The sequence below is a fragment of the Ahaetulla prasina genome, chromosome 2 (assembly GCF_028640845.1).
Source record: "Ahaetulla prasina isolate Xishuangbanna chromosome 2, ASM2864084v1, whole genome shotgun sequence".
Lineage (NCBI taxonomy): Eukaryota > Metazoa > Chordata > Lepidosauria > Squamata > Colubridae > Ahaetulla > Ahaetulla prasina.
In genome coordinates this window covers 60,123,114-60,150,634 of record NC_080540.1, presented here as the reverse complement: position 1 = coordinate 60,150,634, position 27,521 = coordinate 60,123,114, and the positions used below count along the sequence as shown (strand labels likewise).

Genomic DNA, 27,521 nt, shown 5'->3' with positions numbered 1-27,521 from the left:
CACAATAGATTAGAAGACACAGCTGCAGTCAGGTATTAAGTTCATGCCCCCAGCACATTTTTGGAATCAAAATCTAAATGCTAGATAGCCCTAATGTCTGATTGATCAATTCCTCTGTCTGTTACAGTGCGCAAAACAAATGTAACAGAACATAATGGCTTAGCATGGTACTTTTACACCCTGAATGTAGTGATTTAATGTGACCCACTAGCTCAGGGGTGTCAAACGATTTCATTGAGGGCTGCATCAGGGTTGTGTTTGATTTTGGGGGGCCAGGGGGTGGGGATGGCCAAGGTGGGCGTAGTCAGCTTGACATCACTCATCAAGGCTCCGTTTTCAGCCATGAAGGCCTCCAGCCCTCTGCCAGTAAAAACATAATAATAATAACAATAGAGTTGGAAGGGACCTTGGAGGCCTTCTAGTCCAACCCCCTGCCCAGGCAGGAAAACCCTACACCATCTCAGACAGATTGTTATCCAACATTTTCTTAAAAATTTCCAGTGTTGGAGCATTCACAACTTCTGCAGGCAAGTCGTTCCACTTATTAATTGTTCTAACTGTCAGGAAATTGCTTCTTTCCTTGATCAGTTTCCACCCATTGCTTCTTGTTCTACCCTCAGGTGCTTTGGAGAACAGCCCGACTCCCTCTTCTTTGTGGCAGCCCCTGAGATATTGGAACACTGCTATCATGTCTCCCCTAGTCCTTCTTTTTATTAAACTAGACATACCCAGTTCCTGCAACCGTTCTTCATATGTTTTAGCCTCCAGTCCTCTAATCATCTTTGTTGCTCTTCTCTGCACTCTTTCTAGAGTCTCAACATCTTTTTTACATCGTGGAGACCAAAACTGGATGCAATATTCCAAGTGTGGCCTTACCAAGGCATTATAAAGTGGCACTAACACTTCACATGATCTTGATTCTATCCCTCTGTTTATGCAGCCCAGAACTGTGTTGGCTTTTTTAGCAGCTGCTGCACACTGCTGGCTCATATCTAAATGGTTGTCCACTAGGACTCCAAGATCCCTCTCACAGTTACTACTATTGAGCGAGGTACCACATATACGGTACCTGTGCATTTTGTTTTTCTTGCCTAAATGTAGAACCTTATTTTTTTACCATTGAATTTCATTTTATTAGATAGTGCCCAATGTTCAAGTCTGTCAAGATCTTTCTGTAACTTGAGCCTATCTTCTGGAGTGTTGGCTATTCCTGACAGCTTGGTGTCGTCTGCAAATTTGATAAGTTCCCCATCTATCCCCTTGTCCAAGTCATTGATGAAGATGTTGAAGAATACTGGGCCTAAAACAGAGCCTTGGGGTACTCCACTGCAGTGGCCCGTCTTGATTTTCCTCCATGGTCCAACTTTCGCAGCCATAGGTGGAAACACAATAGTGCAGACTAATCTGCATTAAGTTGCCAGCTGATGTCCTTGCTTTTCCATACTCAATTCATGGTTGCTGTGATGTTTTATTTCTGGACTGCGTTCACTGTTTTGATTAGTCTGTGATCCTAGGAAAGTAAATTCTTGCTATGTATCTGATTTCTTCACTGTCAATTATTATTTTTATATATTTAAAATATAAAACATTGCAAAATGAAGCTCCAGCTGGAGTTTTTATTAGGAGACAGTTGAAGCTAATGTAGCAGCTGAGAAAGTAACTGGATAATGCACAGGTACATGACTTAATTCACAAAGGAAAATTGCAGCACTATTGTGGTAAAAGGAATCAACAGACAGGTTTTCTCAGTATCTGGATCAACAGACAAGATCGGCCCACACAGATATCACAGAAATCTGAAATAATTATAAGGTGCCCCAACAGCACAGTTTTAGCTTATATAAGAAGGCTGTACTCCCTCATACTGCCTCTTCGTACTGAATTACATTTGAGTTGCACAACATTTTTCTGCCCAAAGGAATGACTGTTGCTCTTCATATTCTCACACTGTACATCAAAAAATTAAAGGGTAGGGCAAAGTAAAAAAAACACACACCACTAATTGTTACTTAATTTGCTTTTAAGATTAAATAAAGCAGAGATTGGGTAACATTCATTTCTAGCCATGTGTGTCATAACTTTCCTTTTCAATCCACCTGCTTTCAACCTTTAGAAATCCTTGGGGGCCTTGAGAGCTCAAGCTGTATACCTCTGCCTTATTCCTTTCTTCTCCCTTTGCTTATTGTCAGTCTGAGCCTTCAGAGTCAGAAACTGAAGACCATCAACAGAATGGGCTTCCAGAATTAACAGAAGACAATGCCCATGAGAAGGCAGAGGTGTAGGCTGAGTCAGCTGACTTAGAGCCTGAATTAGGCAAAATCCCAAAACTGCAACACATCACAAATTACAAAGAAAAATGAAAGAAAGTCAAGCTCTATACTTGAAAGAAAAAAAATAGGATTTGGAAGACTTTAGTCATGCTAATAGTACTATATAAAAGAGGTGGCAATTATTCCTGGCTCTTTGTGGCAAAACTGTATTGATTTCCTATCTGTGATATTCTGTGTATGCTGCCGTTGGATTACTCGAAACCTTGAATTTTTTTTTTGTTTTTTTTTGTTTACATTTATACCCCGCCCTTCTCCGAAGACTCAGGGCGGCTTACAGTGTATAAGGCAATAGTCTCATTCTATTTGTATATTTTTACAAAGTCAACTTATTGCCCCCCCAACAATCTGGGTCCTCATTTTACCTACCTTATAAAGGATGGAAGGCTGAGTCAACCTTGGACCGGGCTCGAACCTGCAGTAATTGCAGGCTTTGTGTTCTTAATAACAGGCTGTTCTTAATAACAGGCCTTACCAGCCTGCGCCATTCACCGGCCCATTATTATTCTCAGATCTTCTGGCTTTTTCTGTGCGGAAAGCTTTGAGACTGCAGGATGCTTAGGATTACTTTGGTGAAAGATTTACAATTGCAGTAAATATTTTTAAGTATATTATCAAAAATTGTGTGTGTGTGAATGTGTGTGCATGTGTAAGAACATTGCTTTCATCTATTCTCAGACTTCCATTTAAGAATTAAGTCTCCTTAAATTCAGTAATTCTAAACACTTAATTTCAAATTGGTATTAGTTCCAGGAATAATCAATCTCCTGTTTATCTATTTCTATTTTCCTGCTTTCTTCTTTCTCCATGCTTTTTTCTATAGTGAATTTTAAGTTGTAAGCTTTTCTTACAATTCAGTGGTGAAATCTGAACCAGTTTACTACTGGTTTGCTGACTGCGCGCACATGCACAGTGCACACCACGCACCAAATGCAAGGTGCGCACGCACACAGTGCATAAGCTCCGCCGCGAGCTTAAGACACATCTATTTATCTGCGCAGGACTGGACTAGATTTTTTAAATTTTAATTGTTTAAATTTTAGATTTGGTTTTAAATTGGGGTTTTATTATTTATATGTCTATTTTAAATATTCGGCCTATTTAATAAGTTTTTTAGACTAATGTTTTACTTTGTATATTTATGTTGTTTTTAGATGGCTGTACACCGCCCTGAGTCCCTAGGGAGATAGGGCGGTATAAAAATATGAATAAATAAATAAATAATAAATAAATAAAATAAATAAATACCAAAAGGAGGCATGGGGTAAGTAGAACAGTGCGCAGGGGTGATCAGCTGTAGTGCATGATCTTTTTTTTAACTTTTAAAAACATTTTTTACAGCCTATTCAGCCGGAGAGGTTGTAAAAAAATGCTTTTAAAAGTTTTTTTAAAAAGGGTTCTGACGATCGCGCGGCTCAGCTGGGCATGGGCTGGCTGGGGGCCACGGATTTTTGCTACTGGTTCTCTGAACCACCTGTTGCCATCGCTACCGGATTGGTTGATCTGGTCCAAACCAGGAGCATCTTACCCCTGTTGCAATTGGTAAAGCATAGTGCACATTTAATAATAATAATTATCAAGTTGGCATTGATTCTCTAAAGAAGAATAATTAAGCTCCTAATTATGCTATATTATAGATAGATAGATAGATAGATAGATAGATAGATAGATAGATAGATAGATAGATAGATAGATAGATAGATAGATAGATAGATAGATAGATAGATATAGATATAGATATAAAGTGGTGATGAGGAATGTGATGGGAAATATTCTTACCACAACAGCATCATACTTTAAGAGGACAGTACTATGAGGCCTGACTCCAAAACTAGATAGGCCAAGCTATTAATGAAATTTGATATAATTTTGCTTTAACTTAAAGAAACGTGTTATGCCATTACTCCCCATTCTTAGATGTCTTTGTCACATTAAAAACTTTTTGCAACTTTTGCAGAGACTTTGGAAACTATGCTAAAGGCTTGAAAAGAGTCTCATTTAATTCTAAAGCCTTGAAAGCCTTATAGGTGATTGGGCATTGGTTTCTATCTAAGAATTATAATAAAGAACCAGCCTGATGCTTTTGACTTCATTTGCCTTCTAACCACTCTTTTACCCTTTGGAATACTCAAGAAAAAAAATAGCAAGTGAGTTCTGTAGTCACTCCTTTGCCCGACTCTTTTCTGCCGCTTTGCTTCAATGTGAAGAAGAGTAAACAGCTTATTCTCTTGAAATCCCTTTCTCCAATCCTTCTGCTCCAAGGAAATGGGAGAGGAAAAGAAAAAGAAAAAGAAAGCCACAGGTCAAGCATAGGAGAACTGTCTGTAGTGGTGATCTTGTGATTGAAGGATACTGCAATGATTGCAATAGGCCAAAGTGATTTTTTCAGCAGTTATAACTTTGAAAAGTTGCTGAACAAATTAGTACTCATTATTACTCATTAGTAAGTGAGGAGTACCAGTATTGGCCTTAAGTTTTAAACCTAAAGACAAGCAAAAAATGCAAAATATGTTTAAAAGATGCTGATGAGTAAGGAGACAAGAGATACTCATCAGTGAAATCTGTGTTTTCATATTTCAAACTGTCTGATTATATTCAATATAATGAATTTATTATAACACTAGTAGTTATGTAGTTGTGACAAAGGTAATGCTTTGAGGAGAATTTTGATCTTGTTTGCACTGAAAATAATATAAAACATTAAGGGCAGCGCACAAATAATCAAAATCAAGTGTATTCCAGTTCTTTCTCAAAGACAACTCTCGAATTACTTTCAAGGTACTAGCAGAAACTAGATTACTTTGAAACAAAAAGAGGGGGGAATTCTGTGGATCCGGGGGCCCAGGGTTTTTAAAAATATTCATGCTTTGTTTCTACATATGAACTAAATGTAAAAGAATTCTTAAGTAAGCCTTTGCAGTAAACCTTCTCCTTGCAGCATAACTAATTCTAAAGAAAGGGCAGTCAATTCAATTTGAAAAAAGAACTTTTATGCAGAGGGAACAAAACCCTGATAAAGAACAGGAAATAGGTGAAGATTTTGAAAAGAACTGGAAATGTTTTCCAATCAAACAAGCAGCTGTTTGAGTTTGAATAGTGTCTCTGTGTTGAAAAGCACAGTCATCTGGATTAAGACACGAAAGCAGGTGGTGTGCTCATCAACAGGTAATTTACAACAAAGTTTTGTGGTTTTGTGCTTCAGCTTGGGAAAAAAACAGACTACAGGGGTTCCTTTTTCAAGTTGTTATTCTGTGCAATCTGAAGCTACTATAGTCATCAAAAGCTTATGCTGTAATGTGTAGCTTATGATGTGCCATGGTCCTTGGTTATTGTTAAAAGCACTGAGTTATTAAAGATAAATACAATAGTTCTCTCTCCTTTTTTGCCTCAGGTGGGTAAAAGTTTTGATGCTATAAGAAAACATTTCTTTTTCTAAAAGTGTTCCTTTTTTCTTTCTCTTCCCTCACTGACAGTGTGCTAGGTTAAAAATAATGGGGACATGGATCTTAGTGTCATCTTGTTAAACATGAGACATTTCATTAAAAAAAAGTGTGAAATTTAATTTCTAACAATGCCCATGTTGGCCACCTTAAAGCTATAAAAAATTCTTCAATCAGTTCAATTGTCACACTAACCAGCATATAAAATTAGTAATATAAACGCTAACAGTGCTTTCTCATTTCCTAATTAAATTTAAAATTAGTAGCTAAACTAGCTATAAGTGGTAAGAATGTTTGTTCTTTAGAGGACTTTGCAGATACTGTCATGAAGCTTATTATTTTATAAAAAGGAACTAGATGAAATGTGGCCCATAACCCCATGTGGCATATCTGTAGGTTGAAAAGAATAAAGACACCCTCACCATCTCCCCCCAAGTATTGTGGTATTCACCTTACAATATATCTGATATATCTAAGACCCTTCAGTTGTGTTAAATGACAATATATGTAGAAATAAAGGACAGCACTCTAAGGATAAGCTGGAATTCAAGAGTTTTCTCATTCATTGGTGCTTCACTATATTTTTGGAAATAAGATCCCAAGTTTGTAAAGAAGAGGATGGTCAGGACACAGGTTTTTTTTTTCTAGTTATGGAATAGCAGCCTATTTCTTTTTCCTGCCTAGAAATGCTTTTGGCTATAAATGCCACAACTTCTACCTTGGCTATAAATTACCTTGATAGCCTTTTTGGCAGTTTATTCATACACCTGCTTCCTCTTCCCCCCCCTCCCACAACCAGTTATCTATGGTCCTTCTTGTAATCACAACACATTTCTGAGCCATCAAAATATCTTGTGCAACTATTCTTTATTTTTCTTATCAGTAAATATTTTAAGAAAGAAAACTTTAGTTCTAGGAGCTGTAGCCTATAGTAAGGTGAACTTGGAGACAGCTTTTCCCAGAAATACTGGAGACCTTAGTATTCTTCAAAATTAGAGGGCCTTTGTCTTTCCAGATGTTACTGAAGTACATGTCCCAACATCTTTTGTTCTTAATCATGCTACAGTAGTGGCCAAAATTGTGGAAACCTTTTGGGGAAAGTGCATTTTTGAGTTTTGATGGCTAATAACACCACTTTTTTTGTAGTTTCAAGATAATCATATTCTTGATTATGTACCAGACCATGTTATTTGTCTCTTGAGAAACCTGTATGCGGATCAAGAAGCAACAGTGAGAACTGGACACGGAACCACTGATTGGTTCAAAATTGGGAAAGGAGTCCGGCAAGGCTGTATACTATCACCCTGTCTATTTAACTTATATGCAGAGCACATCATGAAAAAGGCGGGGCTGGATGAATCAAAAATTGGAATTAAGATTGCCGGGAGAAATATCAACAACCTCAGATATGCAGATGATACCACTCTAATGGCAGAGAGCGAAGAGGAACTAAAGAACCTCTTGATTCAGGTGAAGGACGAGAGTGCAAAAATTGGCGTGAAACTCAACATTAAGAAAACTAAAATCATGGCATCCGGCCCTCTCAATTCCTGGCAGATAGATGGGGAAGAAATGGAGGTAGTGACAGATTTTATTTTCCTGGGCTCCAAGATCACCGCAGATGGGGACTGCAGCCAAGAAATTAAAAGACGCTTGCTCCTGGGGAGGAAAGCTATGGCAAATCTAGACAGCGTACTAAAAAGCAGAGACATCACCCTGCCAACAAAAGTGCGTATAGTCAAGGCTATGGTTTTCCCAGTTGCAATGTATGGCTGTGAAGGCTGGACCATAAGAAAGGCTGAGCGCCAAAGAATCAAGGCCTTTGAACACTGGTGCTGGAGAAGTCTCCTGCGAGTCCCTTGGACTGCAAGGCGAACAAACAAGTCAATCCTAGAGGAGATCAACCCTGACTGCTCTTTAGAAGGCCAGATCCTGAAGAAGAAACTGAAATACTTTGGCCACCTAATGAGAAAGAAGGACTCACTGGAGAAGAGCCTAATGCTGGGAAATATTGAGGGCAAAAGAAGAAGGGGACGACAGAGAACAAGGTGTCTGGATGGAGTCACTGAAGCAGTACGCATGAGTTTAAATGGACTCCAGAGGATGGTAGAGGACAGGAAGGCCTGGAGGAACGTTGTCCATGGGGTTGCGATGGGTCAGACACGACTTTGCAACTAACAACAACACTTTTTTTGTAGTTTCAAGATAATCATATTCCATTGCTGGAATGGCCTGGGAATAGCCCAGACCTTAACTCAATTGAAAATCTATGGAGCTGACTAAAGAAACTTGTTAATCAGAAGCAAACCAGCAATAAAACCCAGTTAACATAAGCAATCATTAAATCTTGGTTTCACATTATAACAGCTGCAGAACTAAAAGACTTGGTTCACTCCATGGAAAGACATTGTAAGGCTGTAGTTCATGCTAAAGGTTATCCAACTAATTATTAACTGACGTGATAATTTTTGTATAACTCATTTTTCTATAGTGATAATTTTTGTATATCGCGTTTTTTCTACGTGTTTCACTTTTCTTCTTTATACTGTAACTGCTATTCTAATAGCAAATCCTTCATAAAAGTTATTGCATTACATTCTTGATTAAATTATCTTTCCATTGATATATAATTTTATGGTACTACCATAAAATTATGGTAAAAAAGTGATATTATTAGCTAGTTTTAGAAAATACACTTTTCCCAAAACATTTCCACAATTTTGGCAACTATTGTAACTAAGATGACTACTGAGAGTTATAATTCATCAGCAACCAAAGAACAACAGGCTCTCTTTTTAATGTCACCAGGGGCCTGAATTGATATGAGACAAGTTCTAGAATGACTCATTATGTATTTAATTTTTTAAAATGTCTTTCAAAATAATACTCAATATTAATACAAACCCAACATACCACTTTGTTCAGCCATATCACTACCAGGGGTCCAACATACAACATAACTATAGATCTTGTTTAAAAAAAAAAAGAACTCAAATTTGGAGCAAGTACTCGGTCAAGTCATCATTATAGTACCTTCAGAAAATCAAGGACCTAAGAACAAACCAGGATGAAATTATGGTTTTGCTTGATGTCACAAAACTCCACATCCATAGATCCAGAATTATCAGTAGAATCCATTACAGCATTAGTACAGAATATACCTGTAGATATAACTAAGACTGAAATACCCAGATTCATGGAATTCATTGACATTTGCCCCACCACCTAATTTCAGTTCAAAGGACAAATATATCAGTTAATTGAGGAACAGACATAGGATTACCACTCTCGATTCATAGCCATGATTCATGCAACATCTAGAAGCAGCAATACATATCAAGTGCTTTACTACCAAACCCATAACCCAACTGCTTACAAGAGAAACTGTGTAAAAACATTATTCAGATGAGCACTCTGCAGTAATCCGAAAGACTAAAAAGAGGAACCATTTATGCAACATTTTTCAACATAGCAGATATCCATGCAATTTCACCAAAAAAATAATAATGCTTGATTTTACAATCCATCGCAACACAACCAGTATAACCAGTTTAAGTCTAGTTTCTAAGGTTGGAAGAGTTTAGTGTTTGGGACATTAGAGTCTACTATCTAGATAGGTTTGGGAGAGTCTGGTAGTTTCTATGTTAAAATTGAGCAGCCTTCTCTCAACCAGGGAGAGGGGGGGATACTACACCACCTATCTCCTGCCTACAACACAGTCCTTTCAGCAGTTCCAAAAAGGTTCCACACTCATTTACACTCTGGTTCAGGTGACCCGAAGGTACAGATAAACTCCCAAGTGGCCTCAACTATTCTCAGAGAGCTAACAACTGATCTTCAGAGTGCTAATGACTGCAAAGAATATTAATCCTTCCATTCCTCACCATTCAGTCAGAACTGAAGAAGTTTCTTGGATGAGAAGCGAAACGTCTTCAAGGAAATAAACTAAGTCCAATTGCCTTTTGAAAAGCACCTTTGGGACAACCATGACCTGGATGACTGAGAATCTCCATAGACAAAGCCTAGGAATCAGACCAACAGTTTAGAATTCATCCTCTCTAGAGCCCACTTCCAGGTAACCAAGAAACCAACATCTGAATGAGGGAACTATCAAAGATGCTATAACCCCACCAAGATTGATAGATCAAGCTGCTATATATAAAAAGCCAGCACCCCACTTTCCCTCACATTGATATTATTTAGCCTGGTAATAAAAAAATACCTGCAAGAAAACTATCAAGCTCAAAGAGTGTCAAGTACCCAACTCTTACCATTCACTATCACATATGACTTACTGAAAGAATTTGGTTTGGTTTTGTATTTTTGAGTTCAGATTTAATGTTACATTGCTAAGAAAATTACTGGCATGAAGAGTGAAACTCATCTGGAAAAAGACCTAGTGTTGTTTGGATATTTGATTGGAGAGTCTATTGGTACAAATAGTTAGGTTAAGAAAAATATTACTCAGAATAATATGACGCCTCAAATCTGAATTCGGATCTCCAAAAAGATAGAAATATGAAAATAAAAACTTTTCTTCCCAATTATGTTGATTGGTGGGAATAAATGCATCCTCCACCATTGGATATAATTTTGTTCCTCACTGGCAGAAAATCATGCAACAGACTTACCATATCCAAGGTTTGCTGCTTCGCAGAAATAAGGCAGAAATAATTTTAGCTTAGAAAATCGTTTTTCTTTTTCTCTCTCCTTTTTCCCCCCTAACAAAACAATAATCTGTTGTGCAAGCTGGTCTAAAAATATCTTTGCTCTTCAAAAATATGTACTGGGAAGGAGGCGATTCTTTTCTGAGAATTCTACTCTGGGTTGAGGAAAGAAACATATTCATGTGAACAGTGACAAGAACTAGATATCGATCATACCAGAAACAAAAATATTGTGTATTCTAATATACATTTGCAGTTTTAAAAAATAACACTGATCCATATTTTTATTAAAAATAAAAGATAAACTCAATCCATCAAGCTGAAAGTAAAAGCTATCTTGTGCTTGCTTCCAGCAATATAACTATAGTGTGGTAGCTGTCGTCAGTGTGTTGATGTGATCCAGTATTGGGACATTAATCTTAAATGTGGGTTAAACATAGCAGGCTGAGAACAGAATCTAACAGATTCTGGTGAATTTTTACAAGAATCTTAGCCTTGGTTGAGATTACTTTCTTAAGTGTTGCCACAAGCAGAGGGGTCATAAAAACAAGCTTGGTTCCTTCATGCGTGGAGATGGTTAGGAGACATTCAGTTTATATATTCCTCCACTGACAATTCCCTGCTGCTGTGGAATTTAGCAACTGTGGAAAATATGCTGTTTTGATCTGGTCTTTGCAGTATTCCCATTGCTCAAAAGTGGAAGTCAGCCATACAGATTGTACAATTATGAATTTACAGAAATTCCGACAAATCAAATAAACTGGCAGAGTACAGTGAGCAATAGAGTTTATATTTCAGAGAGATTGTGGTGTAGGGAAACTCTAATAGTAAGAGTTTTCCATGCAACTAATTCTTGAGACAGAAGATTAGTTCCTTTTGCTAGATGTCTCAAACAAAGACTAGGCATGAGGGGCTTTAATCCTGTAGTGATTCCTTTAGGGGAATCCTGTAGTCCAAAAGGATGGGCTCAGTTGGGTCAATGGTCCTCTCCAATTCTATGATTTTGTGAGGCATAAGAATTTGAAATACTACATGCATAATTGAATATTAGTTCAGGGGTGGGTTCTACTTACCTTTACTACCGGTTTGCAGTGGGATTGCACACATGTGCTTGCTTCTGCGCATGCACAGAAGCTTCCTGATGATGTCAGGGTTGGTGGGCGGAGCCTCCCTCTGGTTTTACTACCAGTTCGCAAGAACCGGTCCGAACTGGGGGTAACCCATAACTGTATTAGTTATATATAGATTGCCTTCCACATAGGAAGATTCTGAAACCTCTGTTGTCTATGGTGCTCTCTGTCAGTGGAAACCTCGGGAACTAATATGGTAGGCTTACCTCTGCAGAGGTCAGGTCAGTCTCCCTTGTACGTAAAAACTAATTATCCCCATTTTGTGTTAGCACTCCCCAACAAAAGATGAAATTTAAGTAATGGAATTCTTTAAGGATAGAAGCTAAATTATTAGTGCAAAGTTGAGTGGATTCTTGGCATCTGGTGTCTCCTTTCATAGAGCTTCGTATGAAATACAGTAGATGTGTGTATTTTTTTAAGGATAGACATGTTTCCTTTTTTTGCATACACTGGTTTAACTGGAAAGCAATAGATAAAACTTTTAAAAAAGAAAAGATTTTTAAGGTCTCCAGCTTCAATGTTAAACAGATTTTATAATCATGTGTCCAGGTCATGGGAATATCCCCATCTTTGACACTTAAGCCACCTTGGTTCTGACAATTGAACTAGTCACGTTTCTACTAAGTACTTACATACCTTGTGTTTCATTTGTACAATCTCGTGTACAAGCTAAGCTCCTCCCATAAAAATTCCTTCCTGAATTTGTATCTCTTTGCTTGGAATTTTGCAATCAGTTAGAGCATTTTCCTGAGCCAAAATAGTTAAAAACTGTGAGTTACCCAACTTAATCCACCATCATTGTGTATGTTTTCCTAATAGTCAATTTCAACATGATCCTATGGAATCACTAAGCTCCCTTGTTTATCCAAACTGTTCATTATCCAAATACTTCAAATGGTTCCCAGGCCATCAGAAAGAGAGGTTACACTATCCATATGCATTTGCTCCTCTATTTAAATTTGACATAAACTTCTACAGTATATGGATAATAGGGCAAAAGCTTGTTTTCTGCCTAATAGATTAGGCTGAACTTTTATTTATTTATCGAATTTATTTACCACCCAATTTGTGGTTCAGGCAGCTCTGAGCGGCTTTCTCATTCCTAGTTTTTCCTTAGTTGTAGTGTAGATGTACCCTTCCGTTTCAAACAATTCTGACTTGGCAGAATCCATTTTTTAGTTTATTCATATCTTGTTATCAGGAAAGTGTGATGAACTGCTATTACCACTTCAGCAACAATTTACTTGCGATAGAAAATAATGAAAATAACATGTTCTCTGTATCTGTGGTCTGGATAATGATTAAAAATATACAGAAGTGAATATATGCATGAGAAGAATCCTACTTGATGGTATCAAAATTGCATGTAGTTCACTATGCTTTCAGATACTCGCAAGACTTCCATCTGCATGCCAAGGTATACTACCTCTGAATCTGGGCATTATACGGATGTATAATCCATATCAGGTCTTATTACCGTTCTCTGTGAATTTGTCCAATTTCTTAGCATCAACTTTTTTAGAATTGACATTCTTTGGTAGAATGGTTTATTATTAAGCTTTTGCAGCCTCCACTCAGTTTCTGTAATTCCTTGTATGAAAATTCCATTATATTAAATCAGTAGTGATATTTGTATTCTTTACCGCTTAAAATAAAACTTTCCCTCTGTGAAATACCAAGGTGGCTGTTATAAAAGATGAACCTCTGAAAGCCCTCAAGTTCATACATTATGGTAATTTAGGGAGGGTAACCTCAAGAGTGAGGAAGGAGGAGTGAACTGATGTTTAGCTTAGAGTGTTTTCACAGTAGCTTTAACCTTGAAGTTTCACAATTATGATCAGAAATATTTCCAAAGACTTCATGAAAGGGAGTTGCGAGTTATATGTAACTCTAATGAAAGCATTGGGCTCTATTAATGCCATGAATTTCCTTAGCTGTGAATTTTATCTGTGATGATGTGATTAATTGACTGACTATCTGTAGTTCAAAAGTTCTAGCCTTTTTTTGGTTGAACTTTCAACCCTACCTAACTGTACAGTTAACATAACTTTAACTAGCAAGCTCAGCTCTTCGTGAATTCCCTTACTTGATCACCTCTGCCTAAATGGAACTGTTTAAATCATCACCATTTTCTGCATTATAACTCTATAGTATATATTGTATTACAAAAATTGTCTGTCAGTATATCTACCATTTTCCCCAAAATAAGACATCCCCTGATAATAAGCCCAATTGGGCTTTTGAGCTCATGGCAGTTAGGCCAAGCTCTTATTTCAGGGTTCAAAAAATATAAGCAGGGTCTTATTTTCAGGGAAACAGGGTACATTAACTTGATTTGTCCAGTCTTGTGGCACCATTCAAAGTAAATGAAAAAGTCACGATTAATGTTTTCAGCTATTTCACAAACACACAAAAATTGCACTAGAACCTCCACTAAAAAGTATTCACATTCTCCTTCAAGAAAATTGACCAGATGAGATTATTTAAAAGCTGGACAATTTTTTCTTTCTTTATTTTTCTCATATTCCATATTAAGAGAAAAATCCATTATTACTGATAGTTGCCATATTAAGTTGAACCATAGAGAGTTTGCCTTATTTACAGCTTGCCACTACCATTACATGAGGGAGGTAAGAATGTATTGACTTCCTTCCTTTTCTTGATCATGTCAGAATGAACATTGCTCCTGTTACTCTTGCAGGAAAAGAATAGAATTGTTTTAAATGTTATTCATTTAGACAAGGTCTAAAAATTATTCTCACAAAATTCTTCAAAGCTTTAAGAAGTCACTTTTAAAATACAATACAGGAAAGTTATCCAGTCACTCTTGAGTTTGTTATTTATGCATCCCTTTTAATTATTAAGACATTAGCTGGTTTCATATGTAGGTCCAGTGTAGGACTCTTTTCATATCATTCTTGAAGCCTGTCTTCTTTTAAATCCACTTGCACATCAATCTCAGCCTGTACAGTAAAACTTGTTTCTCTTCCATAACATCTTTTAAACACAATCTATCTATAGTGATAGACATTCTTAAAATTATTTTCTGAGTCCAAAACTTCCTTCAGTATATTAAAATATTTTGCTCCATTCTGTATTAGTAAGTCAAACTTAAGTGTTTTTCTCTTTTCATTTTAATCTTTAGTTTCTTTTGGTTCTCTAGAATCCAAACTCTCATCTCTTGTTTTGAGAGAATTCAAAACAAAAGCATTTTCCATGGATTCTTATAAATAATTCCAAATCTTATTTCAAATTCATCTGGATCCTTAGCCCATTTGTATCATTCCAAAATCAAAGATCTAATCAGCATTTTGCTATTTTACTGAGCCGTAGTGGCACAGTGATTAGAGTGCAGTACTGCAGGCTACTTCTGGTGATCACCAACTGCCAGAGTTTGGCAGATCGAATCTCACCAGGCTCAACGTTGACTCAGTCTTCCATCCTTCTGAGATCAGTAAAATGAGGACCCAGATTGTTGGGGGAAATATGCTGACTCTGTAAACCGCTTAGAGAGGGCTGTAAAGCACTATAAGTCTAAGTGCTATTGCTATTTATTCCAAAGTATTTTTTTAAAAAATCCTTAAACACTTATTCAAAACTTTACAGACTGGTGCTGTAACACCTGTTAATTCAAAAGTTCCAATAGTTGAAAAGCCATTAACAAGCAATTTCCAAAGGCAATTAGAAAAGGAAATATGAAAACCCAGTATGTTTCCTTAAGACACTGACTGGTTTGAGGGAAAAAAACCCACGATATTCCCTCATTTCTTAGATTTCTAAATCTACCAGAGACTTTGATTTGCAGTGTTATTGTGAGTGGCAACTATATGTAACTATAACTAATTACCATTTAATTTGTTGGCCCTTCATTCTGCTGTACTCATTGCTTTACTTTTTAACTATGTTGTCTTCAGTTTGCCGTTTCTTGTCTGGAAAGCTGTTGTTAGTTTTCCATTAGTTGATTGGAAATGATCAAATCTACTTAGTTTAGTTTATCCATGAATATATGTCATTTGGTTTACTTGAGACTTGGCAACTAAAAGTATGAAGGAATAACAATCCTAAACAAGAATTTTTAGTTTTTGTCGAATATAGTTTAATTTACACATAATGGATGGATTCATAACAGAAACCTATCAGCCACATTATAGCTTAAGTAGGGCCATATGTAAAGCAATATGAAGCAGCAACTCATCCATAGATGATTGTTGGAGATACAAAAACAAACATAATAGCAGCTAAAAGTAATTTTTTTAAAAACATATGGGAAAAACTTCTTTCACTCGATAATAAAGGAGTATTAATTAGAAATTCTAAACATTTTGTCATTTATTTATGCTAGTCTTTCTCAAGCCGATGCCCTCTTGATGTATTTGGAGCTACAAATTCCAGAATGGCTGGAAGCTGTTTTCTTAACACATCTGGTAGGCATCATGTTAGAGAAGACTGGTTTATATTATCACTGCTAGCCCAATCTGTGCATGTTTAGACTTAAGCTTGTACTTACTAAGCTCCCGTTTTTGTTAATGCCACATAAACATATTTGGAAAGAATAAATCCAAATTAAATTGCTCTGATTTGCTGAATTCTTGATTTCTTTCTGATCAGGGGTGAAATCCAGCAGGTTCTGACAGGTTCTGGAGAACCGGTAGCAGAAATTTTGAGTAGTTCGGAGAACCCGCAAATACCACCTCTGACTGGCCCCAGAGTGTGGTGGAAATTGAGATTTTGCAATATCCTTCCCCCAGGAATGGAGATGGAATGGGGATTTTGCAGTATCCTTCTCCTGGAGTGGGGTGGGAATGGAGATTTTGCATTATCCTTTCCCTGCCACGCCCACCAAGCCACACCATGCCCACCAAGCTATGCCCACAGAACCAGTAGTAAAAAAAATTGGATTTCACCACTGCTTTTGATCCACCTAAGCATCTGACAGCTATTTAAATTTGAGAAAAAGGCATCAACAACTTTAGAGTTTAGATCGCTTTTTATGTTACATACTTAGACCAGTTTTATGTATTTGTTTCCTATCCACATACTTTTTTAAAAAAGTTTTTGGGAACTGTAGTTGTTTGTGATGTATTGAGATTTCTCTATAAGAAATACCCATTTCTCCTTAAAAAGTATAAGGACAAAGAATTGTTGAACTGTGTTAGAATCTAACACATTAAACTTATATATATTAAATTAAGTTTGCTTTATATTATTATATTATATTGATATTGATATTATTATATTGCAAAGGAATCCATTTTTTTAAAAAAAACTAGTTGTAATTCAAGAAGATATATATGCCATATACTCACCAGAAGCATTTATAGGGACTCCTCAAGTTATGACCATAATTGAGTCCCTCAATTATGGTTGTACGTTGTGGCGTTCATGAAGTTTTTGTAGTGCTCATTAAATACTTTCATAGTTAGGTGAGCCCATTGTTTGCTATGGGACAAATTTTGCCAGAAATGCTGTTTTTTTGGCAAAAATGCCTTAAGTTGGACACATGATGAAGAGGAAATGCAAACAGCCATAAATGTGGAGTGGTTACCCAAAAAGTAGTCACATGGCTGCAGGGGTTGCGGGGAGGCAGATGACTGTTTTCTAAATCATCTATGTCAAAATTGAACAGTCCTCTGTCAACAGAGGGAAAGGATTACCATCTATCTCCAGTCTACAACACAATCCTTTCAACAGTTCCAAGAAGGCTCCACACACATTTGCACCACTCAGGTGACCCTGATGACACAGATAAACCTCCAGGTGATCTTAACAACTGGCTAAAAGAATGCAAATGACTAGCTGTCTGCAAGGAGTATAAATCCTTCCATTCTCCACCATTCAGTCAGAGCTGAAGAAGCTTCTTGGTTAAGAAGTGAAACATCTTCAGAGAAAACCCAAAAAATCCAGTTGCCTCTTGAAAAAAAATCACCTTTGAAATATTCTTATTTTCCCCATCTTTTTGTGTATATCTGCCTTTCTCAACTTGAGACCTGATGACTTTGATCATTTTCCAGCCATCAAATATTGTAGGGCATCAGGATGAATACCAGTATTGAAGAAGCAATTTACAGGGCAGAAATCTGGATTAAAAGGCAAGAAAATATGCAGCTGAGTTATGTCAGAAATTTCTGCATTTCTTTACCCTCTAATCTTAAGCTTGGCTATTCAGCATTTTTTTTTCTTTTAGGAATCAAAGCTGCAATGATTACTGAGTTATAATTTTGGTTCAATCGTATGGCAGTGGGCTATCTTGTCAGATCAGCTGATCATCAGTTCTATTTTATGAGGGATAATTATGATGAATTTCAATAGCATATGAAATAAACAGCCCTTCCCTGGATATAGATAAGGAGGGAGGTAATTATTATTTTCTGCTTTTAACTATGTAAGCCTTAGTCCCATAGCCTGCAATCATTTTTTATTCAGGCTGTGAATATAAAACCCATCTCTTGTTGAATCAGACTAAAGTCCATCTAGTAGTGCATCATCCTATTTCTGAAAAGGATTAGAATTCTACTCTTATTTCCTCATGTTATATAAAGCCAGGCCACATTGGAAGCCTCTTAAGGATACCCAACTATGGAGGGATTGTGATCATGTATCGCCTCAGGCAATCTCAGTTGTGGAACATGAAAGTTCTACTTCCATGACTTGGTGTTACCTTTGATTCTCAACAGGTTAGCATTCCCCAGACAAAGGTGATGTATAGTTTGGGGCTCCCCCTGTTCTCATTGCTCTTGCGGCTTTAGAGGCCTTTGCGCACAAATGATGTTATTTGCATTGGATATAAAACCAGACACATCACTGGAAGCTAAAATCATAAGGCTACGTCCAATTTACTTTGGCCATGTTAAGCGTGCAAATTCATTGAGAGAAGGCAATGGTGTTAGGAATAGTTAGTGGACAAAGAAGACGAGGCAAGCAGAGAACATGCTAAGGAGTCCAAGGTGCTTTCTGAGCTTGCTTGTTTTTTTACAGATGTTTCAAAATAGGTAACCTCATCAGTGGCTTGATAACATCAAATCTGATGCAAAGTTGAATAAAAAACAACTGAAAGAAGCTGTGCTTGACAGCATAGAGAGCATGTAAAGTCACCAAGTCGGACATGACTAAGTGGTTAATAACAACAGCGGATTATATTGTAAATGCAGTATAATTGTTCTTAAATTGGTGACTGCCAAACGTGTTGGACTTCAATTCCAATAGGCCCTGCACACATCTCGACGGTGCCATGTGGGAGAAAATTATAACAGAATATAATTTTTGTGTCTAGGTTGGGTTTCATATGTAAGTCTGAGAAGAGATTGAACTACTTCTGGTGTGGCAGGTCACTTTTCCTTTTCCCTTTTACAGTTGGCCATGGGCAAAGTGAAGGAGACCGTATGGTTGTGTCCGACTTTCATGTGTTTGTCAGAGACAGCTTGCAACACATAGATCTCATGAAGAAGGATTATCCAGGCATTCCTGTGTTTCTTCTGGGGCACTCCATGGTAAGCACACTATCCTTTCTCATGGAGCCTTGGCCTCCTATAGAGCAGCAGATGCTGTTTATTTTGGGTTAGGTTTCTGAAGTCTAACAATTAATACTGGTGCCAGAAGGGTTTTTTTTTTTAATCATAGCCTTTTCTGTTTTCTTTCCCTGCTTCATCTCCTTTCCCTCTTTTTGTTTCTGTTTTTCTTTTATTTTCACAAAAAGCAATGGCTATATTATTGGAGTTATTTGTAAACAGCTGCCCACCTAAATGTAAACTGCACAGTTGCTACTTCTAATGTGAAATTACAGATGTGGTGGGTTTCAAATTTTTTTACTACCGGTTCTGTGGGTCAGCTGGGACTCAGGAGGCAGAGAATAGATGGGGGTGGGGCCAGTCAGAATTTTTACTACCAGTTTTCCGAACTACTCAAAATTTCCACTACCAGTTTCCACTACCGGTTCTCCAGAACTGGTCAGAACCTGCTGAAATCCACCTCTGATACACACCATTCCCAAGGCTTATTTCCAATATTGAAGAGCTATGAAGCTGGAATTTCTAGAAACGCAAGTGGAAAAATAACCTTCTTATTTTTGCCCAAAAAGAATGATGTGATCTGAATGTATGTATTTAAGTAAATATGAGAAAGATAAAGGACAAAATGTTTTGGAGATTCTCTTATGCCCTAATGGATGGATTACATGGATTATTGTTCTCATAATAAGACATAAACAAGTGAAGAGTTTGGGGGGTTTTTTCAGACACATAAGCACAGAGATAGATGATAAATAAATGATTGGATGGATGGAGAGGGTGGGGCAGGGAGGCAGATCCCTTATTCGTGCTGGTTAAAATGTTTCTATACCAATTAAGGACCTTATTTATTTTAAGAGTGAGTTTCCCCATTTTCTGAGATTCTCAAGTGTTGTTAAAGGGAAGAAGGAATATGCCCTTGCTATACATTTTTGCAGTGAGAAGAAAGGGAAAGGAAAGGAAATGTGCAAAATGAAAGCCAAACTTGAACTTCTGGGTTTGGGGCCACAACTTAGCTTTCCAATTCTACAGGCTACAGAAAATCTTTTGATGGTGAAATAAAACCACAAAAGAGGGCAGGCCCCAAAGTTCCAATTCAGAGAGGCTGATTGGATGAGAAAAGATATATTTTGCATCTTGAGGCTTTATACTCCCATTAGGGGATGAATTGGCAAGTGGCTTAATAATCTTGGAATGGCCAGCCAAAACAGATGAAAGAATAGGTGGACAATTCAACCAGGATAATGCCTAGAGGTATATCAAGAACTAGGGTGGACATTGAACAAACTCTGAATCATTTAATACAAGAATAAATTATGTAAAATAAAACATATCCCCAAAGTTATGTTATGGTTTACTTATAATACATTTAATATTTTATGATGTAGACTTTGTGCTACCTTACAATAGAATTTTTATTTTTACTACAAAGGATGTACAGCCCCAAACGCAGCTTGTTCTGAAAGTTTTAAGCTAGCTAAGAAAGGTTAAGAAGGTTCAAGGATGAAAATGCAAAAGGTTGCTTTTGTGAGTCAATTGTCATTCACTTCAAAGGAATGGTTTATCTTCTCTGAACTTTAATACAGCTGTAGAATGTATCAGTGACAGCTTGTATTCTGGAGATACAGTGCATGCGTATTCATTTCTCGTTCTATTCCTTTTAGTTATCAACAGAATTACATTGTCTATTCCTTCTTTTAAAATTATATAAAATGCATTTTCATTAAATTAGAAGAAAGTTGTACAACCATTTGAGATTATAACATGAAATCTGTAATTCTAAACCTTAGTCTGTTTTGGCTTTGAATTCTTATTTAGATCAAAGTGGAAATTCCTTTTAATGTTCACATCGTCTTGCTCATGCTCAGTTAATCATTTCCAGTTCCGATAAGCTTCTTTAAGAAACTTCCTTCTTTTCCAAAATTTATTCTAGGTTTATAAAAGAGCATTGAATAATAGCGATGGGGACTTGCATGAAAAAAATTAAACTTTTTTGCTTAGTATCTTCAAAGAAATCTCAAAACAAAAAAAGTGGGCTTTGAAACAAAGTTAAGGCAAGCATAGCCATCTCTAATCAGAAGTTAACAAGATTATGTCTGATTTGAAGTTCACAGTAAACCTTTAAAACAAAAAGATGGTAGCATAAGATGAAATTGAAGTTACCCAAATAGTCCTCATATTCATATACACACAAATTTATTCCTGCAAGTAAACAGAATGATGTATCTTTAATATAGTTCTCCAAGGATTCCCCATGGCAACTATTTGTGAATCATACTGAACTCTCCTGCTTACTGAGGTTAAGATACATACTTTTGGCTTGAAAAGAGAGCATTTTAGCTTGCAGTCCCAAACTGGCTTGGCATTCAGTTATTTTTTTTTAAATCACTATGCCAAATAATAGTCAATAAATCCTTCCAAAACTGGAATAATCAGTCCAGTTTTAAGATATATAAGTCAAGATTTTATAAGAGATTAAAGTTATGCCTTCAAACTTCTTTGTTTCTTACATCTAGCCATATTATCCAAAACTTCAAAAAAAAAAGGCCCTATAATTTGCTTCCCAAACAGCTATTATTCTCTTCTGTAAAAAAATAAAATAAAATGTATTTATCATTCTTTGATTTAATAGCACTTAGCAATAGCACTTAGACTTATATACCCCTTCATAGTGCTTTACAGCCATCTCTAAGCTGTTTACAGAGTCAGCATATTGCCCCCAACAATCTGGGTCCTCATTTTACCCAACCTCGGAAGGATGGAAACTGAGTCAACCTTGAGCTAGTGAGAATCGAACTGCAGTCAGCTGGCATTCAGCAGAAATAGCCTGCAGTACTACATTCTAACCACTGCACCATCATGGCTCATTAAATCATACATTTTTGAATGCAAGCACATATTGATGTCTTATTAATCTAGTTCGGTCACTTTGACTTTCCCTTAGGCTTCTCTTTCATCGCACACTTTGATCAGACTCTTTACTTTCCATTCCCTTCTTTTTAGTTGCATCATTCCTTAACTCACTATGAATCTCTTGATTTACTCCTTCTCTTCCATTTTTGGGCCTTTATGGACATGCTGGGAGCCAATTTTTTCCATACCGCTGGAAAAATGTTGTCTTTGCTCTTGCATTTTGTAGTTTGAGGGAGCAGGAAAATGATTTGCATTTCTTTTCTTTTCTTTTTTTAGCATTTTTGGTTTTCCTTGTAAAGGAATAATATATATGAGTTTAAAATGTACCCTGTTTCCCCCAAAATAAGACATCCCCTGATAATAAGCCCAATTGGGCATTTGAGCCCAGGTCAATAAGGCCAAGTGCTTATTTCAGGGTTCAAAAAAACATAAGACAGGGTCTTATTTTCGGGGAAACACAGTAAATAAAGAAAAACATTCTTTAACAATAACCTAATTTAGCTGTATTGTGACTCCTGGATGATTTCTTTTGCGCAGTTGTATTTCTGGGTATTTCAGTGTTGTACAATGCCTGGAAATGGTATTGAAACACCTTTTGAAGCACTGCCATAAGGCTCTGCTGCCAATGTAGGTGAATTGCACACTTGGTGATACATGCTTGCATTCATTACATAAGTTCTGAAATTATCACCTCCACAGTTCCTTTGAAGTTTTTTGTCTGTTATTTTATATTGCTGGTTGGAATCAGTGGTACATAATAATGGAATTGATCTAAATTTGTCTTTTTCTCGGTGCAGAAGGAAATTGTATATAGTTGTGGCCACTGCCACAATAAATCATTGCCAGTATAAACTGGCAAGGTTCTCAAGTCAGTAACCTTGATAATGTACCTGCCTATAAGTTCTTGTCATCTCTTTTTGTTATATGATTTGTGGGGGGGAGGCAACCATGACACTTCAGGTATTTCTAAATTCCAATTCAGCTGCAACTCCAGTCAGCATGCCAATGGTAAGACATGCTGGGAGTTGTAGTGTTGCACAAACTTCTCACCTCTGCTTTACTGAGGTCAATAGTCTTAGCAATCATCAACCCATTGCTTGCTTTTTCATTTCAGGGAGGAGCCATTGCCATCCTCACCGCGTGCGAAAGACCAAATGACTTTTCAGGCATGGTATTAATTTCTCCTTTAGTAGTTGCAAGTCCTGATGTAGCGACACCGATCAAGGTAAAAAACAAAAAAGGTGTTCATTTAATTCCAGGCATACTATCTAAATGTCAGCTAAAAATCTTACTATCTTAAGATAATAGCCCTTTCTTTCACCAGCCTAACCTCTCTGTATGTGAAAGAGCACTATTTTCCCTTTTTTAAAAAAATATATGAATTTAAGGCTCTTCCTAAAATTGAATGTAAAAAGGCTTGTGGCCAGTGCAAAAGCTGAAGGATTAAAAATACATATTATAATAAATGAAGATGCTCTTTTTCTCACAAAAATCAGAATTTCAATTTAGAGCAAGAACCTTGTACTAACCTTTTCCATTTCCTGTAGATTTATTTTGACAAATCTCTCTTCCCAAGCTGCTTTTGTTTCCTCAGTTTCCAGATGCATGATCTCTGGCTAGGTTCCCATGCTATGCTATGCCTTAATGCAGTTTGCTTAGCCTGGTGTGTGAACTCTTTGTGGTTTGTAAACCATGATGTTTGAGTGATGAAGCCCTGTGACATGTTCAGAAGGCATGGTTAAAACCATTCATAGTTTAGCACAGAGTGTGCAGTTTTCTCTGGGCAGAAAGCCACTCTTAAGCTTTCAGTGGTATTCCAAAATACCAAATTCCAAAGTACTCCAAAATGCAATTGGTGGGGCCAAGACAACAATTTATTTCCACAGTTGAATGCAGTTAATAGGATTGCTCTCCTCTCCTGTATTTAATCAGCTTCCCCTTTCAGTCATATTAAAAATGAAATCTGGTAACAATTTTTGGAGGTGTTTTAGAACCATCGAGACCTCAGCTTCTGTACCAGCCTCTACTGGGTTGACTAGAGTGATGGATATGGGGGTGTTTTTTGGTGTGGGTTTCAAATTATTTTAGCTTCATTTCAAAAGACAGTTCTAAAAATAATTATTTTAAATAGGTGGTGCTTAAACTTTATTAAGTTTGGCAAGGAAAAATTAACAACCAGCTCCACAGCTAGATTATGGACTCATTCATGGAGCTTATTCTCATCCTACAATAATTTCCTGTTGTGGAGAAATTTCCTCCCCTTGATAGTTTATGAACAGTCATGTATGTCACATACCATGCACTATCATCTTATTGATATTGTACACTGTGATGTATCAGATCAAGTAAGCAGACCTGATAAGAGTATTGTATGCCGATAGTCCTCAACTTATGACCACAATTTCTCTCGCCTCTCCTGTTCAACATCTACATGAAGCCGCTGGGTGAGGTTATCCGTGGTTTCGGGGTGGATTATCATCTGTACGCTGATGATACGCAGCTGTACATTTCCACCCCGAACCACCCCAACGAAGCTGTCGAGGTGATGGGCCGGTGCCTTGAGGCCGTGCGGGTCTGGATGGGGAGGAACAGGCTCCAACTCAACCCTTCCAAGACAGAGTGGCTGTGGGTACCGGCGTCCCGGTACAGTCAGCTTACACCATCACTGACTGTGGGGGAGGAAGTACTGACCCCCAGGGAGGGAGTGCGCAACTTAGGCGTCCTCCTGGACGATCGGCTGTCCTTAGAGAATCATTTGACAGCCGTCGCCAGGGGAGCATTCTATCAGGTCCATCTGATTCGCCAGTTGCGCCCCTTCCTTGACCGTGACGCCTTGCGCACAGTCACTCACGCCCTCGTCACTTCCCGCCTGTACTATTGCAATGCTCTACATGGGGCTCCTTGAAGAGCACCGGAGGCTCCAGTTAGTCCAGAATGCGGCCGCTGGGTGAGGTTATCCGTGGTTTCGGGTGGATTATCATCTGTACGCTGATGATACGCAGCTGTACATTTCCACGAACCACCCCAACGGCTGTCGAGGTGATGGGCCAGTGCCTTGAGGCTGTGCGGGTCTGGATGGGGAGGAACAGGCTCCAACTCAACCCTTCCAAGACAGAGTGGCTGTGGGTACGGCGTCCCGGTACAGTCAGCTTACACCATCACTGACTGTGGGGAGGAAGTACTGACCCCCCAGGGAGTGCGCAACTTAGGCGTCCTCCTGGACGATCGGCTGTCCTTAGAGAATCATTTGACAGCCGTCGCCAGGGGAGCATTCTATCAGGTCCATCTGATTCGCCAGTTGCGCCCCTTCCTTGACCGTGACGCCTGCGCACAGTCACTCACGCCTCGTCACTTCCGCCTGTACTATTGCAATGCTCTCTACATGGGGCTCCTTGAAGAGCACCCGGAGGCTCCAGTTAGTCCAGAATGCGGCCGCGCGGGTGATAGAGGGAGCACCGCGTTGCTCCCATATAACACCTATCCTGCGTGGCCTACACTGGCTACCGGTAGTCTTTCGGGTGCAATTCAAGGTCTTGGTTACCACCTTTAAAGCGCCCATGGCTTAGGACCGGGATACCTTGAGACCGCCTTCTGCCGCCGATTGCCTCCCAACGACCTGTGCGCTCCCACAGAGTGGGCCTCCTCAGGGTGCCGTCGACCAAACAATGTAGGTTGGCGGCCCCCAGGGGGAGGGCCTTCTCTGTGGCGGCACCAGCTCTGTGGAACGAGCTTCCTCCAGGATTACGACAACTACCCGACCTCCGGACCTTCAGACGTGAACTGAAGACTCTATTGTTTCAGCGTGCAGGACTAGCCTAAGATAGAAGGTTTTAGCATATTTTAATGGGGTTTTTATAGGTTTTACTGTTTTAGTGATCAGGCCATGATAATATTTAGTTTTAATTGGGTTTTAATGTTTATTTATTATACTGTTTTAATATGCCTGTGAACCGCCCTGAGTCCTACGGGAGATGGTGCGGTATATAAGTTTGATTAATAAATAAATAAATAAATAAATAAACAATTGAGCCCAAAATTTATGTTGCAAAGTGAGAAATTTGTTAAGTGAGTTTTGCCCCATTTTATGACTTCTTGCCATATTGGTTAAGTGAATTATGGTTTTCCAATTGACTTTACTTGTCAAAAGGTTGCAAAAGGGGATCACATGACTCTTGGCCACTGCAACCGTCATAAATGTGAGTCAGTTATTAAGCATCCAAATATAAATCACATGACCATGGGCATGCTGCAGTGGTCATAAGTGTGAAAAATTGTCATAAGTCACCTTTTTTTCAGTGTTGTTGTAACTTCGAAAGGTCACTGAATAAACTTCCATAAGTCAAGGACTATCTGTGTTCTTTCTCCCTAGACCTTTATTTATTAAACTATGTGCTGCAAAAACTTGTAAAACTCTCTTGGGTCAATGATTCTCATTACAGTTGTCTCTTGTTAGCAACTCTTTAAAGTAGTTGAACTTTTCCATGGGCTCATGAAAAACCTTCTTTAAAGGGTTGCTGAAAGGAGCTACATTTTTACTCCTCCCTGCTCCTAATTTGGAATGTTGCCCCATAAATTAGGTAGGTAGCAGCTGCAGCGATGGCAACAGCAACAACCTGGGTGTACAGCCACCCAGTCTATTCAGCACTTTACCAAGCTTTAATGAAAACTGCTTGCTTAGGAGAAGTTTGGATGAATGCAATTCAAAGCAAATTGTTATGTAATAACTGCTACGACTACTTACAATTAGAGCATTAAATTAGCTGCTGATCTTGCTTATTCAAGAGGTATCTAACAAAGGAAGGCTGATGGGAGTGAGGATTAGCAATATCTTTATCTCACAGATATGATTGGCTACGTTTTTAATAGTTGAATATTACAGAGCCTGCTTTTCAAACATTCATTAATAAGCTTATTTTTGTGAGAAGGGCATCTCTCCAATATGGATAATTGTCATTAATTTGTGAAGAAGTAACTTAATAAAGCACCTTTTCTAATAGCCTGACTCCTAATATGTTTGGATAGGGTATATTAGCAATCAAAAGAATAAAACTACTTATATTCTGAAAAATTCAAAAGTTAACAGACAATATTTGTACATGAAAACATCAGTTTAATAAACCATTAGGCAGGAGAGCATGTCCATTAAGCCTGAATGTCCATTAAATCCAAATTTATGTCACTTATGTAATAATGCCAATTATATAATTTGTCATTTGTTTTCAGTTCATGTCATTAGGCTTATCATATAATGATGTAAATTCACACAAATTATGGTAATTTAACTAAATCATCTGTACTACTTCAGGTAAAAGTTCTGTTCCTTGCCTTCAAAGTCCAGTAAACTGGGGTACAATAAAATGAAGTTGCACTGTATTAGGAAGAGAACTCTTCATTACCTTAAACATTCAGCAAAATGGAGGGAAAAAGATTGGAGGTATTAAACCAACAAAATCTGATTTGGTGAAAAGTTGGAGTGTCCTAGGGGGAGTATTAGATGCCACAGCTGCACTTCACAACATAGAGCCCTCTGCAGGCTGGGGCA

General features: G+C 37.9%; 1 protein-coding gene and 1 long non-coding RNA gene across 12 annotated transcripts in view; one reads left to right on the top strand and one right to left on the bottom strand.

Annotated features, from left to right (window-relative positions):
* The window catches only part of LOC131190250 (uncharacterized), a 30,766-nt gene extending 20,260 nt beyond the window's left edge, over nucleotides 1-10,506 (bottom strand). For 3 of the 4 annotated variants that reach the window (XR_009153271.1, XR_009153269.1, XR_009153268.1), the window contains exon 1: nucleotides 9,652-9,805. This is a non-coding gene — a long non-coding RNA (uncharacterized LOC131190250). Of the gene's footprint in view, nucleotides 1-9,651; nucleotides 9,806-10,398 lie in introns of those variants that run through there. The other variant, XR_009153270.1, reaches the window with a different exon arrangement.
* Nucleotides 1-27,521, top strand: part of MGLL (monoglyceride lipase) — a 183,543-nt gene that overhangs the window by 139,417 nt on the left and 16,605 nt on the right. For 7 of the 8 annotated variants that reach the window (XM_058167424.1, XM_058167427.1, XM_058167428.1 and 4 more), the window contains 2 exons: nucleotides 18,915-19,051; nucleotides 23,094-23,204. In XM_058167424.1, coding sequence (XP_058023407.1) covers nucleotides 18,915-19,051; nucleotides 23,094-23,204 — 248 coding nt within the window. The remainder of the gene's footprint in view (nucleotides 1-18,914; nucleotides 19,052-23,093; nucleotides 23,205-27,521) is intronic. The other variant, XM_058167425.1, reaches the window with a different exon arrangement.